The sequence below is a fragment of the Mustela putorius genome, unplaced genomic scaffold (assembly GCF_011764305.1).
Source record: "Mustela putorius furo isolate JIRA1106 unplaced genomic scaffold, ASM1176430v1.1 tig00003853_pilon_pilon_pilon, whole genome shotgun sequence".
NCBI classification, from domain to species: domain Eukaryota; kingdom Metazoa; phylum Chordata; class Mammalia; order Carnivora; family Mustelidae; genus Mustela; species Mustela putorius.
Genome location: NW_025422005.1, coordinates 610,005 through 635,474, shown reverse-complemented (window position 1 = coordinate 635,474; position 25,470 = coordinate 610,005). Strand labels below are relative to the sequence as shown.

The 25,470-nt window shown below is 59.3% G+C and overlaps 1 protein-coding gene across 10 annotated transcripts; it reads left to right on the top strand.

The window, feature by feature from the left end:
• The first annotated feature begins 272 nt into the window (after positions 1–272).
• LOC101675525 (solute carrier family 35 member E2A) lies at positions 273–24,771 on the top strand. Of its 10 annotated transcripts, XM_045063546.1 has the most exons (11): positions 285–372; positions 2,140–2,309; positions 11,437–11,868; positions 12,145–12,209; positions 12,641–12,768; positions 14,940–15,060; positions 16,300–16,396; positions 16,739–16,792; positions 17,286–17,358; positions 19,076–19,135; positions 19,203–19,867. In XM_045063546.1, exons 3-11 carry the CDS (start codon positions 11,547–11,549, stop codon positions 19,798–19,800), a joined length of 1,518 nt encoding a protein of 505 aa, XP_044919481.1. In that variant the 5' UTR covers positions 285–372; positions 2,140–2,309; positions 11,437–11,546; the 3' UTR covers positions 19,801–19,867. The 10 variants fall into 10 exon arrangements, with proteins under 10 accessions (XP_044919482.1, XP_044919480.1, XP_044919483.1 ...); XM_045063547.1 differs by lacking the exon at positions 2,140–2,309 and having other exon boundaries at positions 273–372; positions 19,224–19,867; XM_045063545.1 differs by lacking the exon at positions 2,140–2,309 and having other exon boundaries at positions 273–372.
• Positions 24,772–25,470: the final 699 nt, after the last annotated feature.

Sequence of the window (25,470 nt, the reverse complement as noted above, 5' to 3'; positions counted from 1 at the left end):
CGCCTCCGCGCGGCCCCGGGCCCCGGGTGTGCGGGCGCCCCCAGGCCCCAGCCCCCCGGCAGGGCGCTCCCTCCGTCTCTCCCTCTACTGTCCCTTGAGATCAAAACCGCGCGGCGGCCCCGCGGGAATGAGCGGCCGGAGCCGCCCCACCCGAACGGGACCCGCCGGAGCACACCCGCGACCTGGGCCGCGCCGGGACGGCCGGGGGCACCGTCGCCCGCAGCAGGCGCGGCCCCTGCGCGTCACTTCCGGCGCGTCGCTTCCGGTCGGCGGCGAGCACTTCCGCCCGCGGCTCGGCCCGCGCCCCCACCCCCGACCCCACCGGCCCGGCGGTCGCGTAGAGAGGGTTGGAGGGACGATGGCCGCCCCACGGTGAGGCGCTGCCCGCCCGGCTCCGCCCCACACGGGACGGAACGGTCTGCGCGGGGCTTCCCGGCGCACGCGATGCGACCCCTCCTGCAGCCCCGCCGCGCGCGGAGCCCTCGGGGCGCCGCAGCTCGCCCCCCCGACCCCAGGCCGCGTGCCGGCCGCGTCCGTTTCCCCGGAGGCCGCTCTCGGCCGCGCGCCCTTACGGCCCCGACGTGGGGCGGGGTCGCCGGGGTCGGGGTGGCGCCGCGCCCCCGGCCCGCGCAGCGCGGGGAGCTCGGCCCTCCCGGAGGCGGGCGGCGGGTCTCCGAGCCCGGCTCGCGGGGAGGGCCCCGAGGCGACCCTGGCGGCGCGCGCGGAGCCAGCCCCGGGGTGGGCGCCTGTCCGCGGCTCGGGCGGCGCGCGTCGGCGATGCCCGCGGGCGGAGGCGCACGGAGACCCCGCGCCGGCCGTCGGCCCGCGGCCCTGCTGCGACCGGTGGGTGCCGAGGCCGCGGCGCGGGGCAGGGGCTGCGGGCGAGCCCCAGGCCGGGTCCCCCAGGCCCGCGGCGGAGTCGGGGCTGGGGCGCGCGACTCCGGGGCGCGGGGAGGCCGCTCTGGGCCCCGGCTGGCTTACCGGGAAGCGGCGGTCGGGAGAGCCCCGATGCCACCGCTCCGGGTCGCGTGTTTGCGGGAGGGCGGCCGGCACGCGGAGCACGCGGAGGGGAAAGCGGCGAGGGGGCCGCCGGGGGTCGCCTGTCGCGCCCCGGGCCCGAGCCCGCCAGCCTGCGCCAGCCCCCGCCTACAGGAAGCCCCGGCCCACCGCGTGCCTTCGCGCTCGCGTCCCCGGGCGGACCCCTCCTCAGAGAGCCCTGGGGCCGGCGGCTCGGCCGGCGCTCCCCACCTCGCGGGGTCGGCCCTCCTCCGCGCTCCTCCCGCTCCCGCTCCCGCCCCGCCTCGCTGGTCCGAAGGCGCGGCCCCCGCGGGGCGCACCCGCGTCCGCCCTTCCTGGCTGCCGGGGCCCCGCGGGCTGGGGGGCCGCGCTGGGGGCGCGGGCCGTGTGCTCGGACCCGGGGCTCCTTGCGCTGAAACTCCCCGGGCGCAGGGCCCCGAGGCGGCCGAACCGGGTAACCGACGCCGCGTCCGGCCTGGGGCCCAAAGGTCCGGCCGCCCAGGATTGATGTCTCCCGCCTGGGGCTGTGGGAGACTCCGCTGTGCGGCGGCCGAGCTCGGGCCCAGGGCCGGTGCCCGCGGCCTGTCGGTTCGCTCCGGGCCTCAGATGACTAATCCCCCGGGTTGGCTGGGCCGCGTCCCCCGATTCCCTCGCAGTCCGCCCGCTTCAGCCCCTGACGCATTGCTCTCCGCTGCCGGGAAAGGGAGAAAAAGCCGGTCCGGAGGCGGAGTCTTGTTCGGTGCCTTGTCCTCGGGCCGGGGTTGGAGAGGACTTGTGCAGGTGCCGGAACCGGAGAGGGGCGATTTAAAGCGGAAGACAGTGTAGTGAACCGCACGTAAGGGGCCTTAGCAGTGGGGATAGAAGGGATTCGGGATGAAAGAAGCCACTTTCAAGGTAATGAATTAGAAACTGGAGAGAAACAACCGAGTGTGGGACTCCGCCTCCCAGAATTGCCTGCAGCCCTAACCCGGTCTAGGTCCCTAACCCGGTCTAGGTTCCTCCCAGTCATTGGTTTACATCAGAGCCGTTGGTGCAGAGGTCTCCGAACTCAGCGACACTTAATCTATGACAAATGTTTTTTGTCTAAAGTTGTCAGACTACATTATGTCCCCTTGGTAACAGGCCAGCGTGTGACTCGTGGCTCCCTATTGGATACTCCAGTAGGGCCCAGTGTCTCAGCATGAGAGACGAAGCTGTGGGTCTGCCCCACTGTGCACAGAGGTCCCGCAAGACCTTCGGCCCGTTGTTGGTTCAGAAGAGATTCCCAGAGACGGTCTACTGTGTAAAACCCCGTACGTCTTCTCTAAAACGCCCTGCTGACAGGTTGAACCAATCTAGATTTCCTTACCCGGTGTTTGAGAACATCTTGAGTCGCTTGTCCTAGGACTGGGATTCTTTTTTTTTTAAAGATTTTATTTATTACTTTAGAGAGAGAGAGAGACAACGTGAGAGGGGGGAGGGGCAGAGCAGGGAGCCTGATGCAAGACTCCATCCCAGGACTCCCAAGATCATGACCTGAGCCAAAGGCAGTTGCTCAACCAACTGAGCCACCCAGGCGCCCCTAGAACTGGGATTCTTAACCTCAGGCTGTGAGCCTTGGGATTTAGGATTCTGCAGAACTGGCTGGGGAAACACGGACATCTTTATTTTCATCAGCCTCCAGCTGAGCTTCTCTTCATGGTGACAGGAGCAGCACCCGTGCCTTTGTCTCCGTTTTGGAGCCTGGGCACCTTCCTGGCTGCCCCTCGCTGCAAGGACACCGGGGCCCCTTTGGGCCCCAGGCTGGACGTGGCGTCGGTTACCCGGTTCGGCCGCCTCGGGGCCCTGCGCCCGGGGAGTTTCAGCGCAAGGAGCCCCGGGTCCGAGCACACGGCCCGCGCCCCCAGCGTGGCCCCCCAGCCCGCGGGGCCCCGGTGTCCTGACCCCTGTTTAGGACTCATTATTAGGCACTCAGACAAAGTTACGATGTACCATGTTTGTTTCTTGTGGTGTCACCACATCTCATTAGACCTGGTTTCCTTTTAGTCCTGCACGTTCTGAGGTCAGCTCTGGGCGGGAGAGAAGAGCTGCTCCCTGGCCTAGTGCAGACGGTTCATGAAGCACTTACTCTGTCGCTGGTCGGGGGGGGCTCCGGCTTCTCGTTCTTTGTGCTCTAGTCTGAAAGGGAGACAGTTCAGACCGTTACCCCAGTGAGCTGGGGGAGCCGGTGCTCCGCCTTGTTTCCAGGCTGACTCAGAGTGCCGTTGGCTCTCAAAGCCAGCTCTAGGTCAGATGAGGGTTGCTGACCATCAGTGTCTGCAGGACAAGAATTGCTTCCCTCTGAAAGCTTGGATCACGTGGTCTATGCAAGAGGAACAGGCCTTGGGGACGGTGAGTTGGAATCCAGGAAGGCCTCTGCGACCCGGTAGTGAGTGTGACCTGAGCTCAGGACCTGCCGACCCGTAGCTGCGGTGGGTCATGCCCGGCAGTCGCTCGGGGTCTTCACTGCACCCTGGAGCAGGGGTTCTGTTCAGTCTGAACTGCAGGCTCACGGCTGATCATCGGGATTTCAACCTTCCTGTCACTCACCTCCGATGGTGTGTTGCTGTGTGTTACCTGTTTTTACTGTTCCATGTGGCATCAGGTGAACATCCCCTGCCTGACGTGTTGGTCCTCTTGTGGACAGATGGCTGGGTTTCTGCTGTGGACATGCTTAAATGTGTCTTGTGCACACGGGCAAGGCTTTCTCTAGGGGAAGGTCTCCGGGACACAGTGGTTCATGGGATCCTGAGGAAGGTGGCCGGATGGTGATTTTCTAATTTTGCCTCCCTTTTACGTCAGCCCGCTGACTTTGTCCTGTACACAAGGGCGTTCTCTTCCCCGGTTATTGCCGTGGCTGTTCGGGTTGATCTTACTCAGTGGGTTCTGATCGTGTGCTGCCCCTACTCACTCACTCTCACACTGCCCCTGGGTTCCTCCTGAGGGCGTTGGCACGGGTGGTTCTGTGTCCTGTGACCTGTCCTGCCGGTGTCTGAACACTTGCCCTTCCTCTGGCCCAGCTAATACCCGAGCCCTGAAATTGGCCACTTCTCTGTGGGGGCTGGTTATTTCCGTGGAGAATGAGATTTAGAAAGAAGACCAGGACAGGGTGCTCACTGTGGCTGGGCTGTCACTGCCTCTGGGCCCTCAGTGGCCAGATGATGCAGCAGATGCAGAGATGCGTGGACTGTGGACAGGCGTGCTATGTGTGGCTCCGCCTGTCCGTACCCACGGGTGCCGATGCCCGACTCCTTCGTCAGCCCCAGCAGCTCAGCCCGCCGCACTCTCCTCCACTCTGCGTCCGTGCTGTGTCCGGAGGCACACTGAGGTCTCACTCCCAGTAGCCACAGAATTGTCACTGCTCAGTCCAGAACCCCTGAGCCATGAGTGCGTAACAAAGCCCGCCATCTGAGTTCACTGTCGGGGTTCTGTCTGTGTCTAATCTGAGCACACGCATTCTGCAGACCGTTCAGAAGGTACGTGGGTGCGTTTTGTCTCCGCACTTCAGCGCGCTGATGTGCTTTACTTGATGCGCGGCCTGGTTCTGTTCGTGTTGCACCTCAGAGGTTTATGTTTGTTTTTTAAGCATGTGGGACATTAATCTAGTTGCAGAAGCCGTAGCTCTCTGAACAGGGGCGTTCGAGAACTGGGGTCCGTCTCGGTCCCTCTGCGCACGGTCTCCGCCGCCGCCACCCGTCTCCTCTGGCTCGGGCTCGGGCTTCTCCTCCCGCATCTCTTGTTGCTCCATGTCAAGATCGGACTTGCTTGCTTGTCATCTCTGAATTTATTTGTTTTGAGTCCCTCAGAGTGGGGCTCAGACCCATGACCCCAAGACCGAGAGCCGCATGCCCCCCGCCAAACCAGCCTGGTACCCAGCTTCTCTCTTTAGATCGCCGGTCTTCCCTGCTTCTCTGCTGGAACTTCCATTCTTGTGATTTTTTCCATACCCGGTTACTGTCCGTACCCATGGATTTCATACCTCTTTGCTGCATTCCAGATAATTTCCTCGGACATTTTTCTCGAATGCAGTAACTTTTTTCAGTTCTGTCATTTCTGTGTGACCCACCAACTGAGTTGTTTCGTATTCTAGATTTTTCAGTTTTCAGTTTGAGGAACTTGTAGACTGACAGAGGAAAGCACCCTACCTGTATGCTGTTCCCTCGGCCCCCTCCCGTCCCCGTCCCGTCCCCCACGGCCTCAGCGAGACCGGGGAAGCGGCCCGGGAGCGGCGCTCCGTCCGGACGTCCCGACAGAACCAGCAGCTCATCTGCAGGCCGCAGGCCTAAATGCCGCTGGGGGCCCTTCTCGGGCATGCGGTCCAATCTGCGTGCGACCTGCATTCAGTGGCCGTGTCCCCGTGGTCTCCAGTCCTTGACCTTTGTGCCCTGTGTACTTTGGTGTTTGTCTGACATGTTCCCTCGACTAGATTTGTGGTCACGTGTCCGCGGCACGAAATCCACAGCCGTGCCACGTTCTTCCTAGTCCGTCGGGTCAGGGCAAACAGGACGGCACTCTGTCTGGAGTATTTTCAACTTCGGTCGCTGGGTTGGGGTTAGTGTCCGCCAGTGTCTCAGGGTAAAGTCACTTCTCCCTTCCATGATGCGTTGGCCCCTGGGAGGGAGCGGTTTGGATGCAAACACGGCCTTGTTACAGCGAGGCCGTGGGGTGACTCCTCTCAGAACATTTATCCCTGATGGTGTCTTGGGCGTGTCCTGTGGACCTGCAGCCCTTGGGCTCTGTCTGTCCCTCCCTGGAGCCACCAGGCAGGTGCTCCTCCCCCACTGGCCACCCTCTCCAGGTAACCTTTGATTTTTGACCCGTATCCATTGATCAGCTGCCAAGGTCTTCAAGCCTGAATTGAGCAAGATTTTCTCCAGAGCCTATTGCTTCTACCACCAGCGGCTGTGGGTGTGGCTGGGCCCACCGGCCTCAGGCACCCCTGGCTGCTTTTTGGGGGGCTTCCTGCCCTGAGTTGGAGCTTCCTGGGAGCCTCTGGTGAGATTTCGCTTCTGCCCTGCCCGTGATCTCCATGGCCCCTTTTCTGGTGGCGTCTCCTGGTCGCTGAGCGCTTCGTCTCTCTGGCCTCCTTCCTGGGACCTACCTCTGCCTTCTCTCCCTCCTTCCAGATACTTCCTCCAGCGTCCGGCCTGGCTCTTCTCCTGGCTGCGTTCTCTATCCAAGCCTCTCCTTGGGGCCCTGATTTCCATACTCCGGGTCTGTCCTTCACTTGTTGAATTCTCCAGAGAAGAATCATCTGGTCTCCTGTCGGAAGCGGGGAGGTGCTGCCTGGCCCCTCTGTGGTCCTCTGTCACTGCTTTCGCTGTCGACCGAGGCCTGTTCCAGCCCCCGATCCAGGGCCCCCAGAGCTCCAGGAGGAGTCTGAGTGCGGCCACTCTCCTGGCCAAGCTCCTTGACATGCTTCCTTTCTTGCTTCCCTCCCCCTCCTCTGTGGCTTTCTGTCTCCGAATAAAAGCACACGAGCAGTGGGAATCCAGGTGTGATTAGTGAGTCTTTGGACGTGAAGGGTCTGTGACGCCGTAGCCTGCTCCAGGCCTGCTCTCATCTTTGGACGTGGTGTGGAAACCACGCACACTTGCAGGTCTGCTGCCCCTCAGCCCGCTGCATATGAGGCCTGGGATCTCTCCGTCCCTGGGCCCGGCTGTCCCATTGCTTCATCGCCGAGCTGGGTGGGCTGTGGAGAGGCTGGTGGTCATGAGAAGAGCTCGCGCCGGAAGGTGTGTGTGTCCTGTGGCCTGAGCATTTGCCTTGGGATTCTGGGCACTGTTCTGGACATGGGGCAAGGGAGCACTGGTGTGTTGTCTGCTGGTTGGTGTGACGGGACCTCCGGGTCTCCAGCCCCGGCTGCAGTCCACCCCAGAAGCCTGGTGGCTGCCTCTGTGTGGGTGGAAGGCGGGGAAAGTGCACGGGAGACAGCTCCTGGGCAGCCAGGGGGACCTGGTCACCAAGGGGCAGATGGTGAGTGAGGCGACCCGCGGTTACCGGGAGAGGCCCTCACACTCTGAAGTCTGGTCCGGGGGGCTGCACGCCAGGCTGCAGGGGGCTGGGGAGGGGCAGGCAAGTTCGGTCCCCTGGCAGGGGCCGCCCGCCCTAACCTTCCCCGCCTTCCTCACTGGAAGCTGGCCTGGTGAACTCTGAATCCGTCAGAGAAAGGAAGGTTTGGCTCTAACCGAACGGGCTCTGGCCTAAGCAAGCGTCGTTCGTGTAGGTGCTGGGGCTTGGGAACGTCAGCTGAGGCTCTGGGAGAACCGCTTTCTGGCACACGGGGTTCTTCTGCATGCACAAATCCGAGCTTATAGAACAGTCTGGAAGACAGCGCGATGCCTCCCTGCACACATGCTTGCACTTGGCTGCGCCGTTTGGTTTCCCCGGGCCCTGTCCTTGCTGTGCCTCCGCCCCATGGACTCTGGCCCGGGCTCCCTGGTCCCTGCTCTTTTCCAGAACTTTTTACATTTTTGTTTCGAGTCAGTATTGGGTGTTTGGCATGTTTGGCCGCCTTGCAGGGAACCACAGTGTGTCCTGCCCTCTGTGCTTGGTGCTGTCATTTCAGACCTCCAGCCCTTTTAAGATTGCCCTTTGGCTCTTGTGGCAAAGGCCTTGGTCCCGTGATGTGCCGGGATCGGTTTCTCCTTCAGGAGATGTTTAGGTTGTGTTTTGCTACTAACAAATGCTGGGACACCTGGGTGGCTTGGTCCGTCAAGTGTCCGGCTCTTGATTTCGGCGCAGGGCTTAACCTTGGGGTCCTGGGGTCATTCTGCACTGGGGCTCCGTGCTCTGCGGGGAGCCTGCTTCTCCCACCCCACCCCCGCCACTCCCCCTTCTCGTGCTTGTGCGCGCGCGCTCTCAGTTAAATCAGTAAGTCTTGTAAGAAATGCTACGTTGAAGCGTCTGGGGGGCTCAGTGGGTTCAGCCTCTGCCTTCGGCTCAGGTCATGATCTCAGGGTCTTGGGATTGAGCCCCGCATCGGGCTCCCTGCTCAGCGGGGAGCCTGCTTCTCTCTCCCCCTGCCTGCCTCTCTGCCTGCTTGTGATCTCTCTCTGTCAAATAAAATCTTCTTTTAAAAAAATGCTACGTTAACCCCGCATCTTCTGGCGACTTGTGTGAGCATCACACATGGGTCCCCCGGGACCACTTGTTGCCGCAGGCAGCCTCTGCCACACGCCCGTGGGTCTCTGCTTTTATCATTTCTTGTCACTCGCGGAGACAGTGGTTCGGTTTGTGTGTCCTGCTGGGTGTTTCCAGCCTGGGACTGTCGGTGACAGAACCGCGGGCTCCTCGGAGGGAGTGCCTCCCACCCCCATGGTGGCTCTCTGCTTGGCCGTCTGCTTGGCCGCATTCGATCAGCCCAGAAGCTAGAAATCATTCTGGTGCTTGGGCTGTGCCCGCAGTGTTCCGACCTCACTGGTCTGCGCAGAGACGGGCCACTTTCTATCAGCTCTGGGAGCTCGGGCGCGTGAGCGTGCAGCCAGCACGGAGGACCTCTGCTCGGGTGGGGGGCTCTGTTCGGGTGCTTCCCATGGGACCCCCCCAGGAGCAGAGCACCCAGACATGGGGGAACCAAGGGTGGGTGGTCGGGGCAGTCAGCGGTGTGACTCTTCTGTGTTGTGGGCGCCCCTGACCAAGCAGTCACTGCCAAGCACCGATGTGACAGAGACACGTGAAGAGACGCTCCCATAACATTCCTGGTGGCATGGCGGTGCGTTCACTGGGGTTCAGGCACGAGAGCGGAACCCTAGCTGTGTGGAACCACGTGTGCGGGCTCTCCTTGACTGAAAACCAACATCTTGTTGAAGGTCTTTATATGGGAGTATGTGGGCCATCGAGTGGTGGTTTCCAGTTTCTTAAACCTCTGACCACAAGCAGACATGGCGCAGGGAAGATCTGGCCCTCAGAAGCGCCTGGTCCTGGGGCTTCTTGGGGGGACATGACATGGACTTTAGGAGAAGGAGAGTGAGTTTCTCTGGTGGAAGCCCAGTGGGAGGGGTGCTTGGCCTGGAAGGGGTCAGTTACCCGCCGCACGCTCTTCGCCGTGTGTTTTGGTCTGTGGCTGTTCCCGGAGCCTCTGTGCCCTGCAAACAGCTGAGCTTTGCAATCAGCCACGGCACCTGCGACCGCCACTGTGATGGGGCCTTTGGGGAGCAGGACCTGGTAGTGCTAGGGGCCTCGAACTTGGGATTTGGCCCGGACAAGGAGGCTTTCCTGAGAAGGCAGAGCCTACAGAGGTGGGGAGGGGCAAGGAGCCAAGGTCTGGGACCTGGGGACCCTTGGTGGGGGGCGGATACTCTCTCTGGTCTTAGACTCCCTGCATCCAATCTGCACTTGCAGCCAGTCCCTGGTTCCAGGCCGGAGTGGTGGGGGTGGCGGGCCCCCCACATCCCCTCCGGCCTGGCCAGTCCTAGCTGCACAGAGCACCTCATCGCCCCGAACGAAACAGTGGGACTGGGCCGGGGAAGAGGAGCCTGCGCAGTCTCAGGGCCCTCAGTGGCGAAGGGCTCGTCCTTATGGGGGCATGGGAGCCCCTGGAAGGGCCAGGCACACCCCGTTGTGATCTGCAGTGCATTTGGGGTAGGGTGTAGCCACGGTTGGGATGCATGTGGGCAGCCAGGGTGCGACGCAGGGCTGTGGCGCGGAGCTCGTGGGGGACTGAGCCAGGAGTGCCGGGGGCCAAGGCAAGGCAGAGGGAGGATGGCTAGAGTCCCTGGTGTCGCCGGCGCCTGGGGGCAGGACCAAAGCCGGCTTCCGGGCGTGCGGAAATTCAGGTCTTAAATTTGAGGAGCCCTTGAGCACTCGTCTGCAGATGAGCAGGAGAGAAGTGGGGCGGGCAGCGTGTACGCCCACGGGAGGTCCTGCTGGGGGGCCGGGGTGCAGGCCGACTTAGCCCCCAGATGCCCCCTGCCGCCCACGCCAGGAGCCAGGGGTAAAGTAGGGTGGATGTCCTTCTAGATGTGTGGACTGACAAGAGGAAAGCCCAGGTGTCAGAAACTGAGGGAACGGGAAGTCTGGTGCGCAGCCCGCTTGAGGCTGGCTGGGGACGTGGGTCTGACGTCTCTGGGAAAGGAGGTGGGACCCTGGCCCTCCTGAGATAGGGCAGGCTGCTGTCACTGGGCCTCGGCTTAATGCAAGAACTTGGAGAACTTCCCTGCCCACCACCGGAGAAGCCAGGTCTGCCTAAGCCTGTGATCTTAGGGGAGAGGCCGTGACCGTAGGTCTGAGACCAGCAGGTATGGGTTTGCTGTGCTGAGGGTTTGTCGAGAAAGTAGCATGAAATTGGTCCTGGGCCAGTGACCTCCTGGGGCATGTGACAGAAACCCCAAACCCTCAGTCTGGGCCCAGGGCGCACAGGACCCTGCATGCAGGATCTGCTGGAGGTGACTGACGTGCACCACACACAACCCCAAAGCCAGAGCCCAGCGAATAAGGCCCAGGTGTTGGCTGAGGTCTTGGGTACGGGGCCTTTAGAGAACCTGAGACAGAAGACGTAAGAAGGGAGGAAGGAACAAGACACGGGGTGCCTGGCCAGCTCCGTCGGAGATCCTGGGGTCGTGAGTTCGAGCCCCCTGTTGGGTGTCAAGTTTATTTAAAAAAAAATTTTACATTAAGGGGCGCCTGGATGGCTCCGTGGGTGAAGCCTCTGCCGTCAGCTCAGGTCATGATCCCAGGGTCCTGGGATCGAGTCCCGCATCGGACTCTCTGCTCAGCGGGGGCCCTGCTTCCTCCTCTCTCTCTGCCTGCCTCTGCCTACTTGTGATTTCCGTCTGTCAAATAAATAAATAAAATCTTTAAAAAAAAATTTTATGTTAAAAACAAGAACAAGATGCAGTGAGAAATGCAGACCAGTTCCAGGTGGAACCAAATAGAATGTCTATGGTGAAAAATAGAGGAATTGTAACTTAAAACCCAGTGGACAGATTAAAAAGCCAGTGTCTCTGGCAGGGCCGTCTTCCTGTGAAGAACAGCTGGGAAAGCAGGATAAAATATGAACCGTGAGGCGAGCGCGTGCGGATGCGGCACGGAGACCCGCAGAGCGGGCTGGGGCCGAGGCCTGTCCTCGGGGACTTAGGCAGGTCCCAGATCAGGCAGGTGCAGAGCCCCTGAGATGGCTTCAGGAGGGCAGCAGCCTGGGTGGGGTCCTCCTGGGACCTCTGTGCAGATGGTGGGCACGTGGGGAAGGGCTGCTGGAACCTTTGGTCTTCAGCCCCTTGGGGCGGGGAGACAGGAGCTGTCGGGGCCCGTCCTGGCAGCGCAGCGGACGGGCACCTGGAGGCGGAAAGAAGGCTGGGATTGCATGTGTGTTTCCGCGCTCTGCAGCTGCGTGCTTAGCACTTTTTAAGGACGTCAGGATGCCACAATCAATAATGCCGGTTCTTCTCCTTCACGTTTCAGCACGCGCTCTCTAGGGAGAGCCGAGTCGTGCTCCGCGCACTCTCCGTCCCGCAGACCTCCGGCTGGGAGTCGGCCCGGCCTGTGCTGCCCGCAGTCCTGAGGAGACCAGCATGTCGGCTTCGGCAAAACCCCTCGCGCCGGCAGAGCCGGCCCCCGGCCCCGAGGACAAGCCCAGGGGGAAGCCGCTCCTTGCCTGGGGCTCCCTCTTGGGCCACCGCAGCGAGAAAATTGTTTTCACCAGGAGCGAGGGAGCCCCCGAGGAGAAGGTGCTCTCCATAACCATCACCGAGACCACCGTCATCGAGTCCGAGCTGGGCGTCTGGAGCTCCCGGGCTCTGCTCTACCTCACGCTGTGGTTCTTCTTCAGCTTCTGTACCCTCTTCCTCAACAAGTACATCCTGTCCTTGCTGGAAGGGGAGCCCAGCATGCTAGGTAGCGCAGGTCCATGGCCTTCGGGGGGTACGGGCCAGGCCCCTGGAACCCGCAGTTGCTGCTGGGTCCGTGTGAGAGGCACTCGGAAGAGCCCAGCGCCGGGGATTGGGGGCGCGCGGGGCGCGGGCCGTGTCTGGCTCGCAGAGCAGTGCACCCTGTGCGCCTGCGTGCCGGGAAGGGAGGCGAGTCTGTTCTGTCCCCTCAGGTGCCGTGCAGATGCTGTCAACCACATTCATCGGCTGCGTTAAAATATTTGTTCCTTGCTGTTTGTATCAGCACAAAACCCGGCTTTCTTACCCACCCAATTTCATCATGATCATGCTGTTTGTGGGTCTCATGAGGTAAGGGATCTGGCGTTTTGGTTGAGTGCTGCGGAGAATGTCTTGGCTGTCACCGGGAGTGGGAGGCTGGCCGACGGACGCTGTAGACCCGTGATCACAGGCGTGTTTTCAGTGCAAAGTTTATGTGGTCTAGGGCTGTCTAGATTTTAGGACGACAAATGTATTGGTTTTGTGGATCTGAATGCAAACAGATTCCTTCTGGAACTGCCATGGATCTTACTTAAGAATGGTTTGAGAGTGACACCCCTCCTCTCCCTGGGCCTGCCACCCTGAACGTGCGGAGCTCGCCTCGCTGTTGGGGCCGCGGAGCCCCTCGCTGCAGGGCCAGACCCAAGTCTTCAGGGGGAGGCAGGCAGGGCGGGGAGCCGAGGGGAGCAGGGCCGCCACAAGCGGCCGCCTCCATCACGGTGACACTTCGGGCTTATTTTCAGGTTCGCGACAGTGGTTTTGGGTCTGGTCAGCCTGAAGAATGTGGCGGTTTCGTTTGCGGAGACAGTGAAGAGCTCTGCTCCCGTTTTCACTGTGATCATGTCCCGGATGATCCTGGGGGAGTACACAGGTGAGCAGCCTCCTGGCGCCCCCCCACCTGCCTCTGCCCCCTTCCCCAGCCACAGCCGGGCGCTGAGGCTCGCCTCTCCGAGGTGGACGTCTTGACTTCTGTCCTAGAACATCTCTGAGCAGCGACAGTGCCCCAGGCACTCGCTCCAGCAAGTGCTTCTTTGCCTCAGCGGAGGGCAAGGCTGTTTGGATATGCAGAGGCTTCGTGGCTGGTGGGTACATAGAAGCTGTGGAGGGAAGGAGGAAGCCAGTAAGGGAGGAGTCACTCGTCCCAGAAGGTGAGATGGCCTTCTGTGTCACGCAAGGGACTGCCTGGTGACAATCCCCTGCTGGTGCGCCCGGCAGTCTTGCCCAGGCTGGCCGCCTCCTGTGTCCTTCCTGAGCTCCTCCGACAGCCTCCTGCTCCTCCCTGCTTTTTAGCTGCCTGGCTTCGTCTTCCACAAGGGCCAAAAAGCTGATGTATTACAAATCTCCAAACTTCAGTGACCGCAGACTGTTTCCAACTACACATTACACACACGTCCCTGCTCTTCCCACCGGCCTTTGAAAACAGGGTCCATCCAGCATTGTTCCGTGGAGACAAGCAGGGAGCGGAAGAAGTGTGTCCTGTGCGGCCTCTCATCTGAAGCCAGGGCTGATCGACGTGGAGATGCACATACACACTGGCTTCGGTGGCGGGTGGCGGAGGGGGGAGTACACAGCTGGACCCCTCGCAGGTGTGCGTCCAGAACCACACACGTTTGAGGTGGTGCTAAGACAGTCCGATCAGCATAAACAGCAGCCCTAGAAATCACAAGCCTCCAGAAACAAATGAAGCGGACTGCATGGCGGGGGCAGGGGGCTGCTCAGCTGCACAAACTTTCCTTCAGTGACGTGAAAACAGCAGGGTTTGGCGTCCAGCTGTGGTGGCTCTAAGCTGTTTTGTACAGAACAGTGCGAACAAACAAACGTAGCAAAGAGAATCTGTTGGGGAGAATGACTGGGGGCCGGGGCTCCAGAGCTGAGGGTCACCCGCAAAAGGGACCCCGATGTATGACGCCCTTCCCGCCGCGGTGTCTGCGGATTCTCGAGCAGTGGCTGGGACTCGGGGCAGAGAGGCCTGTGGGGCTTCAGACCTGAGGGCAAGTGGGGCCTGCCTCGGGGGGCACCCCGGGAAATCCCTGGGCTCTCCCCTGAGACCCCACACATGCCCACCCCCGTGGATGCCTCCCAACAGCAGACCAAGTCCTTCTAAGGGCAAGAGGGTGCTGGTGGCCTCACATTCTCTGGGTTTTCACACGTACAGTCCATCATGCAGCAGACGTTTCTGGGCAGACGGGAGGCCAAGACCATATGCTGGAAAACCGAGAAGGTGCTGGCAGGCGGAAGGCCTGCCAGGCCGGATTCCCTTCCTCCAGCTCTCAGCCTGGCAGCCGCGTGGGCCTGGGGGCTGCTCCTTGGTGTCTGGGGGCTCCCTAGCGACAGGAGCCTGGACAGCATGGTCCTGTGCTGGGAGGTGGCCATCGTCCTCCAAGGTCAGCGGGGACCTCTTCCACGGAAGACTTCTTCCCTCGTCAACTGAATTTCAGAGTAAACAAAATGGGACCCCGTGTTGAAGCAGCATGAGGCCCAACGCCCGGTTTCCAGAGCGAATGTGCTTTTCCGTTCTGCCCAACGGACTTCCTTCAGCTCCGCCTCAAGTTTGTTCCTAGGGCTCCAGGGCAAAGCCGGAGCCGAGAGAGGTTGCCTCCTCACCATGTGCAGCTTCTGACGGGAGACCCCCTGCGCCGGGGCGTTCAGCAGCCTCCGCCCCCGGCCCCCCGTGTGGACGGACTGGTCCAGAGCGCTCGTTCTCAAGGGAGAGTTTGGGCCACGGCCGTGCCTGGCAGGGCAGGGCGGGGCTTCGGGGCGCGGGGTCCCAGCCTCGTGCATCTGGCCTGTGGGCCTGCAGACGTGCCTCACCGAGAACAGCCTCGTGAGGTTCCCGGCCTGGGCGAGAGCGGTGGGCTCGGAGCAGGCATGGACGTGGATGTTGTTTCTCTCCAGTGTAAAGAATCATTAACTGCTGGTTTTTTAACACAAGTGGAAGTTGGCAGCTTTCGTGGGGGGCGTGAAAACAGCCTTGGCACCCAGCAGAGATTTTCAGCGGGGGGACTGACGCGGCCTCCCTTCTGTGTATTTTGCCCTTTCCAGGCTTGCTGGTCAACCTCTCCCTCATCCCCATCATGGGGGGCCTGGCACTGTGCACGGCCACGGAGATAAGCTTCAACGTCCTGGGGTTTTCAGCCGCGTTGTCCACCAACATCATGGACTGGTGAGTCAAGGGCACATGGTGTGGTCAGGGTGATGATGTGCAAGTCCAGATTAACTCAGAGTCACATCCCATAATTCACACTGGACACACCTGATGCTGGCTTTTCCGAAATATCAAATAGTTTGTGTCCCAGTAAGGCAGTCTTTTCTCAGAAAACAAGCCAGAGTTGGACAGCACGTGGTCTTGGTCTGAAGAACACTCCTTGCAAGGACACAGTTAGCTTGCGTGCCACGTGGCTTCATATGTCCGTCCGCACTCAGCCAAGCAAAGGGGAAGAGGCCGTCTTGCGGCTGGAACAAAGGGGCAGTGTCTGGTCCGTGTCCAGGGGTGGCTCTAGGAACGGAGCAGCCCCAGTCAGGTGCCGGAGGGAAAGTACTGCCTGGGAGTTTCCTCGTCCTACAGCAAGAGGGGCAGACACTGTGTTGCAGAGTTCTCTTTAGATCCGTGAGCGCGGCCGCCCTGCATCTGGGCTGCCATGCCATGTCTACACTAGGCCTCCGCTAGCCCTGCTCTTGGAGAAGTCCTGACTGGCACCAGGTCTGTCCTGCTTCTGGGAGGGCAGAGGGAGACACACGGAGTTTATTGTTGCCATACCTGTTGAAGTCAGACAGGCTCACCCTGAGGTTTCTGGTGCTGGGCCAAGTAGACGTTTAAAAGTCACTTGTAATTTCATTTCTGACATTTAGATGTATTTCCTTCTGGCTTTTCCCCTCTACGTATGTAGCTCCTAGAAATCCAATACAGCCTCAGTGTGCATTCGGTCTGGGTCTGGCTCCATTCCCTCTGTGTGTGTGGTCCTGTGAGCGTCGCGTGCTGGCACGGGGGGCTCTCAGAAGCCTGGGCCCCATAACCGCCTCCGGGTGCGGCACCAAGCGCCTGCGGATTAATGCCTCTTTGTCTGGATGTGCAGGGTGGGCCTCCTCACACGAGGCTGCATTGAAGTGTCTGACATCATCAGGGTGAATTCCAGCAGCGACACAGAGCCCGTGAACTTGGACAAGGGCCCTTGACCCACACTGCCGCTGTTTCCCAGACGGTTGTTCTGGTTTCTAATTCTGTAGTCAGAGCTTTGGTCTTACCTTGTCCTCAACTAAGTTTTTGCATCAAAATCAAATGAAACCCCCTGCTGCTTCTGGGACCCAGAGGGTCGCGTCCCCGGTAGATGTGATAAGTCCCTTGGTTCCTGGGCAAGCTGGGTACTGTTTCCTCTTCTCCTCTGGTGGGTCTATTCCGTTCCAGAGTTTTGTCCATTATTTTTCCACTGGCGTCTTCGAGAGCTCAGACCGATGTCCGCTCCCTCCCACACAGTCCGTCCCCGGGGCCTGGCCCGCGGCAGGTACTGATGTATGGGAACTCGGTCCAGGGCAGGGTTTCGTACGCACTTAGAGCAGGACTTTGGGCTCCTCTGACCCCTAACAGCTGGGGGCCCTCAGGCTCACCGCTTAATTTCTGAGTGCCTCAGTTTACCCTTCTGTAAAAAGGGGCTGGTCATGCCCCCCCCAGTGAAGCAACACCCAGGAACCCCCCAGCGTGGGCCTGGCTCGTGGTGCTTGGGCAGGGGCCGTCCCCGAGGGGCTGCCGTCATTGTCACCGCTGAGGAAGGTGCAGGTGCTGAGTCCTCTGAGGTCCACGCTGACTCCTGGCATCCCCTGATAATCTCTTCTTTCCTCTATTCTAGTTTGCAAAATGTTTTTTCAAAAAAGCTCCTCAGTGGGGACAAATACAGGTTCTCGTAAGTATCACTCGCCCATGAAATTCCATTTTGTTGGCCCGAGAGGACTTCTTGCCCTTTTGAATCGAGGGTCCCCTACAGACCTGATGCTTTTCCCACGTGGGCTAACGTGGCTTTTAAAAGTACTTTGTGGAGGGGGCGCCTGGCCAGCCCAGTCCGAAGAGCAGGCGACCCTTGATCTCAGGATGTGGATTCGAGCCCCGTTTTGGGTGTAGAGATTACTTAAAAAAATAAATAAACCTTAACAAATAAGTAAATAAATAAAACTACTTTGTGGTAACTTGGAAGAAAAACCCCTCCTGTTTCCAGCTGCCCCCGAGGCACCTGAAGGGCCTGCTGGTTCCCGGCTGCGGCTGTGAGCGCTCCCAGACCCTCCCCATCAGGCTGCACAGCACAGACTCTAGTACGAGGGCCTCGGGAGCTGCGCGCGGGCTGCGGGGGCCTGGTCTCCGCGGTGCTGGGGGAGCGTCAGGTGCCTCTCTTGCCCCTGCAGGGCCGCAGAGCTCCAGTTCTACACCAGCGCCGCGGCCGTGGCCATGCTGGTCCCCGCCTGGGTCTTCTTCATGGTGAGTCTCAGGACGCCACTGGGCACTTGCCTGCGTCATCGCGTCTCCACAGTGACAGGCTTGGCCGGGGCGGGGGGGGTACCTAACTGTCCAGGGGGCGGGGCTGGCAGGCTGGCTGCTTGCCCCGTCACTCAGAAGGGGTCATTGGTGTGCCCTTGAGAAGCCAAAGCTCAGAGAAGCATCAGACGCTGGCTTGCGCCCATCAGGGCCAACCTGAGGCTGCGGAAGTGTCCTGAAGTCTTAGTGTGAGGGTTTTTAGGCCTGTTTTATTATTGGTTTAAAGTAACAGGTGCCCACTTAGAGCAAGCAACAGGACAGGAGTAGATAAAGCAAAGAGACGGTCTGTCTCCTGATCACCCCTGGACCCACTCCTGCAAACCCCTTTTCCAGCCCTGTCTCCATGGCTAGGATCATACTCGGGTAGACACGCGTGTGGTATGATTCTAACAGTCTTAGGAAGCTGTGTGTCCATGTCCATGCAGACCTTTTTTTTTTTTTTAATTTTTATTTATTTGACAGAGAGAGATCACAAGTAGGCAGAGAGGCAGGCAGAGAGAGAGGAGGAAGCAGGCTCCCCGCTGAGCAGAGAGCCCGATGCGGGGCTCCATCCCAGGACCCTGGGACCATGACCCGAGCCAAAGGCAGAGGCTTTAATCCACTGAGCCACCCAGGCGCCCCCCACTTTTTTTTTTTAAACACAAATGGAACTAGGCTCTTCTATCCTATGCTTGTGCTCCGGGGTGTGGCTGTGCCTGATCTGTCACAGCCCCTTGAACAGAAACCTGACTGCTTGGCACATTTCACACGAACAGCTTGTTTCACTTGTCGTGTCTTTAGCAGACAAGAGTGTTTCTGTAGGATACTTTCTTGGAATTGAAATGGTTGATTGAGGGCGCCTGGGTGGCTCAGTTGGTTGAGCGACTTCTTCAGCTCAGGTCATGATCCCGGACTTTCCAGATCGAGTCCCGCCTCGGGCTCCCAGCTCCGTGGGGAGTCGGCTTCTCCCTCTGACCTTCTCCTCGCTCGTGCTCTCTCCCACTCATTCTCTCTCAAACAGATAAATAAAATCTTTAAAAAAAAAAAAAGAAAGAAAGAAAGAAATGGTTGATGGAAAGATGTACATTTCTAAAAATATTTTTATTGTCATAAAACATACATAAGCATAAAATTAACCATTCTAACCGTTTAAAGTATGCGTCAGATAAGTTCAGGTGGTGCAGCCGTCACCGTCCGTGTGCAGACTTTCATTATCTCGGACTGAAACTCTGTCCCCATTAAAAAGGAACTCCCCGCTTGCCCCACTGGGGGAGCAAAGCTTTACCTCTCCCGGCTTGCCAGGGCCTCGGCTGGGCGATGACAGGGCACGAGCCCACAGACTGATTTAACATAAGCTTCACATGACATGGGAGCCTCCCGAGGAGACCAAAGGAGGGGCGAGTCTGTGTGCGCATCCAGGCCAAGCAGGGGGAGGTGGCTGCAGGGGAGCGGCTGTTTGGGGGGCGGAGGCCGCGAGTCCGCCTGGCTCGGTCTCCGGCGAGGAGCGTGCTGCTTTCCTCTTGCCGCGCCCACGGCCTCCACGCGGCCTGTCTCCTTCTCAGGGATGGGAAGGGAGCTCAGGCTCTTCGTGCTCCTGCTGTTTTTAAGGGTCTTCAGCCCAAAATAATCCTGGTGCCCAAGTGGCACAGTTGTGTTCTGAGCTCCTTCATCCCTCCCCCAGCCAGTGGCACCCGCACTGTCCTTTCTGTCTGTGCAGATCTGACGACCCTAGGTCTCTCATGTAAGTGGAATCCTATGGGGTCTGTCCTTTGGGGACTGGCTTATGTTGCTGGGCGTGGTGTCCTCAGGGCCCTTCCGTGCTCTGGCAGGTGCCTAACCTCCTCCTCCTCTGGGCTGAGTCATCGGAGTCCGTTCGTCCGTCCGTCCGTCCGTCCGTCCCCACACGGATGGATGCCTAGTCGCTGCCTCATTTCGGCATTGGCGGACAGTCCTGCTGTGAACCTGGGCGTGCACGTAACGAACCCAGACCCCGCTCCTGGTTCCTCGGGCGGGCGCCCAGACGTGGGGTGCCGTGCTCGCAGGAGTTGTCTGTTGAACCTTCTGAGGACTGTCCTGCGGTGGCTACACCAGTTTACTTTCCCGCCAGCAGCGCTCAAGGCCTCCAGCTTCCCCTCCTCCGCTGCACGTGTCCTTTCCATTTTCTGTTCTCGGTGGTCACCGTGCGCGCACGTGAGGCGGTCTCCCCTGCCGTCTCCCCCAGTGCTATGGGTTTGCGTTTCCCGGACGGTCAGTGATGCTGAGCGCCCTCTCATGGGCTTCTTGGCCACGCGCGTGCGTGTGCACGTTCAGAAGGTTGGTGGGGCTGTTTGGGTGCCGCGCGAGAAGGCTGTTTGCAGATCACTGCTCGGCCTCAGCTTGTGGGCCCAGGAGACTGGGTACCCGTGACCCCAGGCTTCCCCGAGGTGCTCTGCGAAGGGAAGACAGCAACGGCAGAGCGTTGCTTCTGTTCTGACCACAGGACTTGCCGGTGATCGGCCGGAGCGGGAGGAGCTTCAGTTACAGCAGGGACGTCGTGCTGCTGCTGCTGACGGACGGCGTGCTGTTCCACCTGCAGAGCGTCACGGCCTACGCCCTCATGGGCAAGATCTCCCCTGTGACGTTCAGGTGAGCACGGTAGTTTCCCAAGAGACAAAGTGTGCGTCCAGCTCTTTTGCAGAGGAGCGGACTTTAAGCCCAGGGATTGCATGAACCATCTCCGTGCTCTTCAGATGTGAAGGGAGGGCCGTAGCCACGTGTTGTGACCACCAGGCCGTGCTGTTCAGAGCTGTTTGACCTACGGCGAGGCCCAGCACATCAGTCTGTAGGGAGCCCCCCCCCCGGAAACTGGAGCAGATTTGAGTGTTTTTCTGTCTGGATCAGTGTGTCAGTGGCACCGCCTGTGAGGCCAGAATGTTCTGCTCTTGGGCTGTCCAGTGGGGGCCATGGGCACCTGACGTGAGGTGAATGCAGTAAGGAACAGAACTCTTCTTTTACGGTTTTATTTATTTACTTAGTTATTAGAAAGAGAGAGCATAAGCAGGGAGAGCAGCAGAGGGAGAAGCAGGCCCTACGGAGCAGGGAGCCCAGTGTGGGGCTCAATCCCAGGACCCTGGGACCATGACCTGAGCCAAAGGCAGAAAGAAGCGTAGCCCACTGAGCCACCCGGGCACCCCCCAAGAGATGAATTCTTAATTTCATCTAATTTTAAGCAATTTTAATTTGAATAGCCACATGTAGCCGTAGGCTCCCACGTTGGAGGCCCAACTCTGGAAACAGGCGAGCCGGAGGCCTTGCCGGCTCCTCTTCCCCTTCTGTGACTTACAGACTTTAATAAAAGCACCATTTCAAGACTAGAGAATTTTCAGTAACAAGCAGAAAAGCATGAGCTCGTGTCCGTAGCAAGCCTAGAAATCCACGTTCTTAGCTTTGGCCACGTGTCATGGAAGTCAGTGGGCCTTTTTTTTAAACTTCTGAACAGGAAGCAGAGGCGTGGAACAGCCGGGCCTCTGACTCTCTGGGGTTCCCTGGGGCGGCTGCCGCCCCTCCCTGCTCAGGTTGCTCTGGCCCAGTGCGGCGGCCGTGCAGGGCACCAGCTGCACGCCCTGCCCTGTGACCCATGTGGCCCTCCCCCTTCCTGGCTCCTGACGGGGGAAGGTCTGCAGGAGTGCCAGCCACAGTCAGTCAGGACTTTTACATTCTGAGGTCCGGAGTGGTCACTGTCTCTGTCACACATTTTGGTATCCATATGGGGCCAGGAATTATTTCCAAGTACCCGTGAAACTTTGTTTTTTCGTGATTCTTAACAATGGTTCAAAAAGGGCAAAAGCAGAAAACCAATTCTTTTTAAAGAAAATAGCTTTTTGGTGTACGTCTTATTCATATCGTAAGAGCAGTACTTAATTCGTCATTGGAAGTTTGGAAAAGACAGAAAAGTACAAAGAGTAAAGCACATGAGGCCCAAGATCCCCAGACACAAGTGCTGTGAGCATGTCAGCGTCTTTCACATTAACTGCGTTTCTACGGGGCCCAGCGTTGCTCGCACAAGAGACAGAGTCCCCGAGGGGCCTTTCTGGGGTGGCTCCTGTTCCTCTCTGCCCGGCGGCGTCTGCAGAGCTCTCCTGCCCTTCAGCAGAACGCTGAGCTGTTTAGGGGAAAATGCCATAATGTCTGTGATTTACTTAAAAATATTTCAGTCCCCAAATAGGATGAAGCAAATAAAGCAAAATGTCAGTTTAGTCTGCAGGACGGGAGTATGGCCATTCGTCATAACCTGTCCCTGCTTCTCTGTTGGACACCTTTGCTAGTGAAAGTGAGGAGGAGGGAGCCGGCGAGGGGGTGCCCCTGGGCTGTGCGGGCGGCGGGCCAAGCCTGGGCTGTAACCTCTGTCGTTGCAGTGTCGCCAGCACCGTGAAGCACGCCTCGACCACGTGGCTCAGCGTCATCGTGTTTGGCAACAGCGTCACCAGCCTGTCGGCGACCGGCACTGCACTAGTGACAGCTGGCGTCCTGCTCTACAACAAAGCCAAGCAGCACCAGCAGGAGGCCATGCAGAGCTTGGCTGCGGCTGCCAGCCGGACACCAGAGGACGACACGGAGCCGCTGACCCCCAAGGACCCCCGGCCAAACCACTGAGCTGTGGAAGCCCCGGCAGGTGCCCGGGGCCCCGAGGTGCTGCCCACCGCTGCTGTCCTCCTCACTGGCATGGACGCCCAGCCCCTCAGGTCAGTAGGTGCAGGAGACCAAGGGACATGCCGCCTTCCCTGCTCCTTTCTTGAGTTCTCAGTGAAAACCACCGGGAACTTGCACAGGGATCCCAGATGCCAGCTTCCTGGGGCACAGACCAGAGCCAGCAGCTGAGCCACAGCCATGTAATGTGAAAACCCCGACCTGCTGACCCCGTGATGAGCGCATGAGGGGCCCTGGGACCCGCACTAGCCTCTGCAGGCCCTCACCAGTACGCAGGTCCGGCTACAGTGAGGCCAGGCCCCGGTGCCTTGGCGGGGGGACGGCCACAGGTGCCAACATGTGCCACTCCCACTGCTTGGTGCCAGCTCCGTGTCCCTGGGCCTGCACATGTCCTTCTGCTGTCTGGCGGGGCTGCCGTGCTGAGACGGAAGGCCCAGGTGCCACTGCCTGGGCCAGAGGCCACAGCAGCCAGGTGACCACTAGGAGAGAGCTAGGAAGGGGCACAGAAGGGGGCAGGCCCGTGGCTCTGGCCTTCCTGCCCCTCCACCCACGGCGCCCTCTGCACCCCAGAGCTGTCAGCAGCCGGACCACTTAGGGAAAGGCCCCTTATGGAAGGGAAGGTGCCCCACCCCGTTCAGGGTCTCTGCTGCACTAGGCCCCAGACCTCCTGAGGGTCCCGACTCTCACCGGTGGCTGTCCTTCATTCAGGGACCCCCGATGTGATGACGGTGGCTGCCGGTCACAGAGGTGGAGGACAGACAGGCATCTGTGGTGTTTAGCTCAGGACAAGGACATACGGACATTCCCTTTTTTTTTTCTGGGCCCCTGTGTGTAACCCGGGCTGTTCTGAAGGGTTCCCTAGAGGTACTCCTGCCATCACCCTGCTGGTCGGGCCGCTTCATACCTTGTCTCTTGGACAAGGATGCTGAGGGTTTCCCTCATGAACGAGGGAGTAGGGGGTGCTGGGAAGAACATTTGGTGTGTTCACAGTTTTTGTCACACTGCATTTACAATGACTGGAGTTTTTAAAGAAGGAAACAGGTGGCCAGGGACAAGTGGCTTCTGGAAGGTGTGCTGTGTGACCGTTAACACACTGAACCCACAGGCTGGCTTGGCCTGGCTCTCGCCTCCCAGAGCAGACGGACCATCACGCTGGGCATCCGAGCCCTTTGCAAGGTCCGGGCTCCAGGCCTCTGCACGCTGCTCCCCCTCTCACATCCCAGTGGCATTCTGATCAGGGCTCCGCCCGCTGCCAGCCAGGCTTGAAGACCTCTCTGTGGCACCACGCTCACACACTGGGGCGCGTCACCTGCGGCGGCAACACGGCCGCCTGAGACCGGCCTGCCGTGACTGAGCGAAGTAGCCTACAGGAGGGCCTCGGGCGCGAACAGCCCCTCGTCGGATCCCCTCCCTGTTGCTCAGTCCTTGGCTCCCGCCATCTCTTCACTGGTTTTCCGGTTGGCGTCTCAGCTGGGAAATGAAAACAGGCCCCCCTAAAGGTCAAATCTCTTGGAAACAAAGAGCAATAATCATGTCTCATTAACTTCTGGCTACTTGAAGCGGCGTGCCATAATGACAGGTCAGAGCAGGGCCTTTTCTCAGTGCTCACATTTTCCACCAAAAATGAACAAACAAAACAAGAAACTACAACCTTTTCAGGACGTCCTGTGCCCCGCGGACAGGCAGCGTGTGCTGGCCTGCGCGCCGAGCTCACCTGCACCGTGAAGGCGCTGATCATGAGACTTGCCCCATTTCTATCCCTTCCCTCGCCGCCTCCCCCACAAACACACGGAGGAGGACTCGTTGGAGGTGACTGGGGCAGCAGTCACCTGGGTCTGGGGGGACCAGAGTGAAGGCACAGCTTGCACAGCATCGTGCCTCCCCCCTCAAGAATGTGGCCGCCGCGACCAGCTGCTGACGGGACGGGAGCAGAGGACACATCTGCGGTCATCTTGTAGCAAGATGATTTCATGCTGCCTTCCTCACGGATGTCGTCATCGCAGTGGTCATCGGAGTGTGACCAGACGGGCAGCACCTGCGTCTGAGCTCGTAAGGGACCAAGCGCACTACAGGTCACCTGTGCCCTGTCTCCTCTCACAAGTGGCTGTCTGCAGGTGCGATTTTCCAAAATCCGAAACAAAATGAAGATTTTCCTGAATTATTAGCAAATGAGGTCATTTCCAGCAAAGCTGCTTCTGAGACATTTCCTCAGAACACAAGTTGTGGCCGGCAGTGTGCCGGCCCGGGGCTTACGTTCCTTCTTCCCATGTCTGGTCTCCGTCCAGGACAGCCCAGCCAGGACACAAAACCCGTGGCCTGTGTTGGCCATGTGTGGAATGAATGTACAGACATGATCTGTTTTTTTAATTAACTCTATGTAGTAGTGTTTCTAGTATGTTCTCACTGAGCCATCCCAAACGTGCTTGTATCAACGTTGACACTGGGTGTCACCACTTCCTTGGGTCACTTCCTCCCGTGTCCATGGTTGTTGTCTGTGCCTTTGCAAAGAAACACTTCAAACAGGTGTCAGGTCAGGTCATTTGCTTACCTACATTGATACTTAGAGATGTAGTATGTCTGGCTTTCAAGGAAGCTTCCACTGAAGGGCCTAAAAAGCTTTTTTTTTTTTTAATTCCAGTAGTCATAATTTCCTGTATATCAGCATTAAAATAATCTGCCCTGGAAAGCTGAGAATATTCTTGCACAATCCAAAATGTGTCTTTAATTTAAGAAAAACACACATGGTGAATCAGAGACAGTCCCACGCAGCTCAGAGAACATCCGCCGCGCTGGAAATGCTTTTCCCAGAACCAGTGGGTTCTGCCTGTGAGCGGCCCCTTGGATGGGCGGGTAGGGCTGACACACGCACCACGTGGCGCTTTACATCTGGCTGGTGGTGTGCTTTCCCAAGGCCTCAAGTGTTTTCATGGTTTCCTGGGTTGGAAAAACTAGGCCAGGAGTTCGTGCACATGGGGTTCTTTTCTTCTACCTGTGACCAGTGGACTGAGGGCTTCATTCTTTCACAAAGGCCGTACCTGCTCTGGTTGGGGCCTCTTCCTTCCCTTGCTTTAGGAATAAGAATGCCCCAGCTCCCCGGCGAACCTGCCCATATGCCCCTCTCCTGGCCGAGGAGCCGCTTGGCCCAGGGGAGGTTCTGCTGACCGCCTGCTGCTTGGGTGCAAAGCCTCCGACACCGCCGTCTCTGCAGAACGTACTCGTTTCCCCGAGGTTCTGATTATGGGTTTCCTGGGCGCTGGACCGGTGCCCAGACTCCAAAAGGAGTCGGAAACTATGCTACTGGTTAAACAACAGTCATAGTGACCGGAAGCGCCCGCTGCGGCTCCGTGTCCCCGTGGGAGCGACCGCCACCCGCTCCCCGACTAAGCCCGC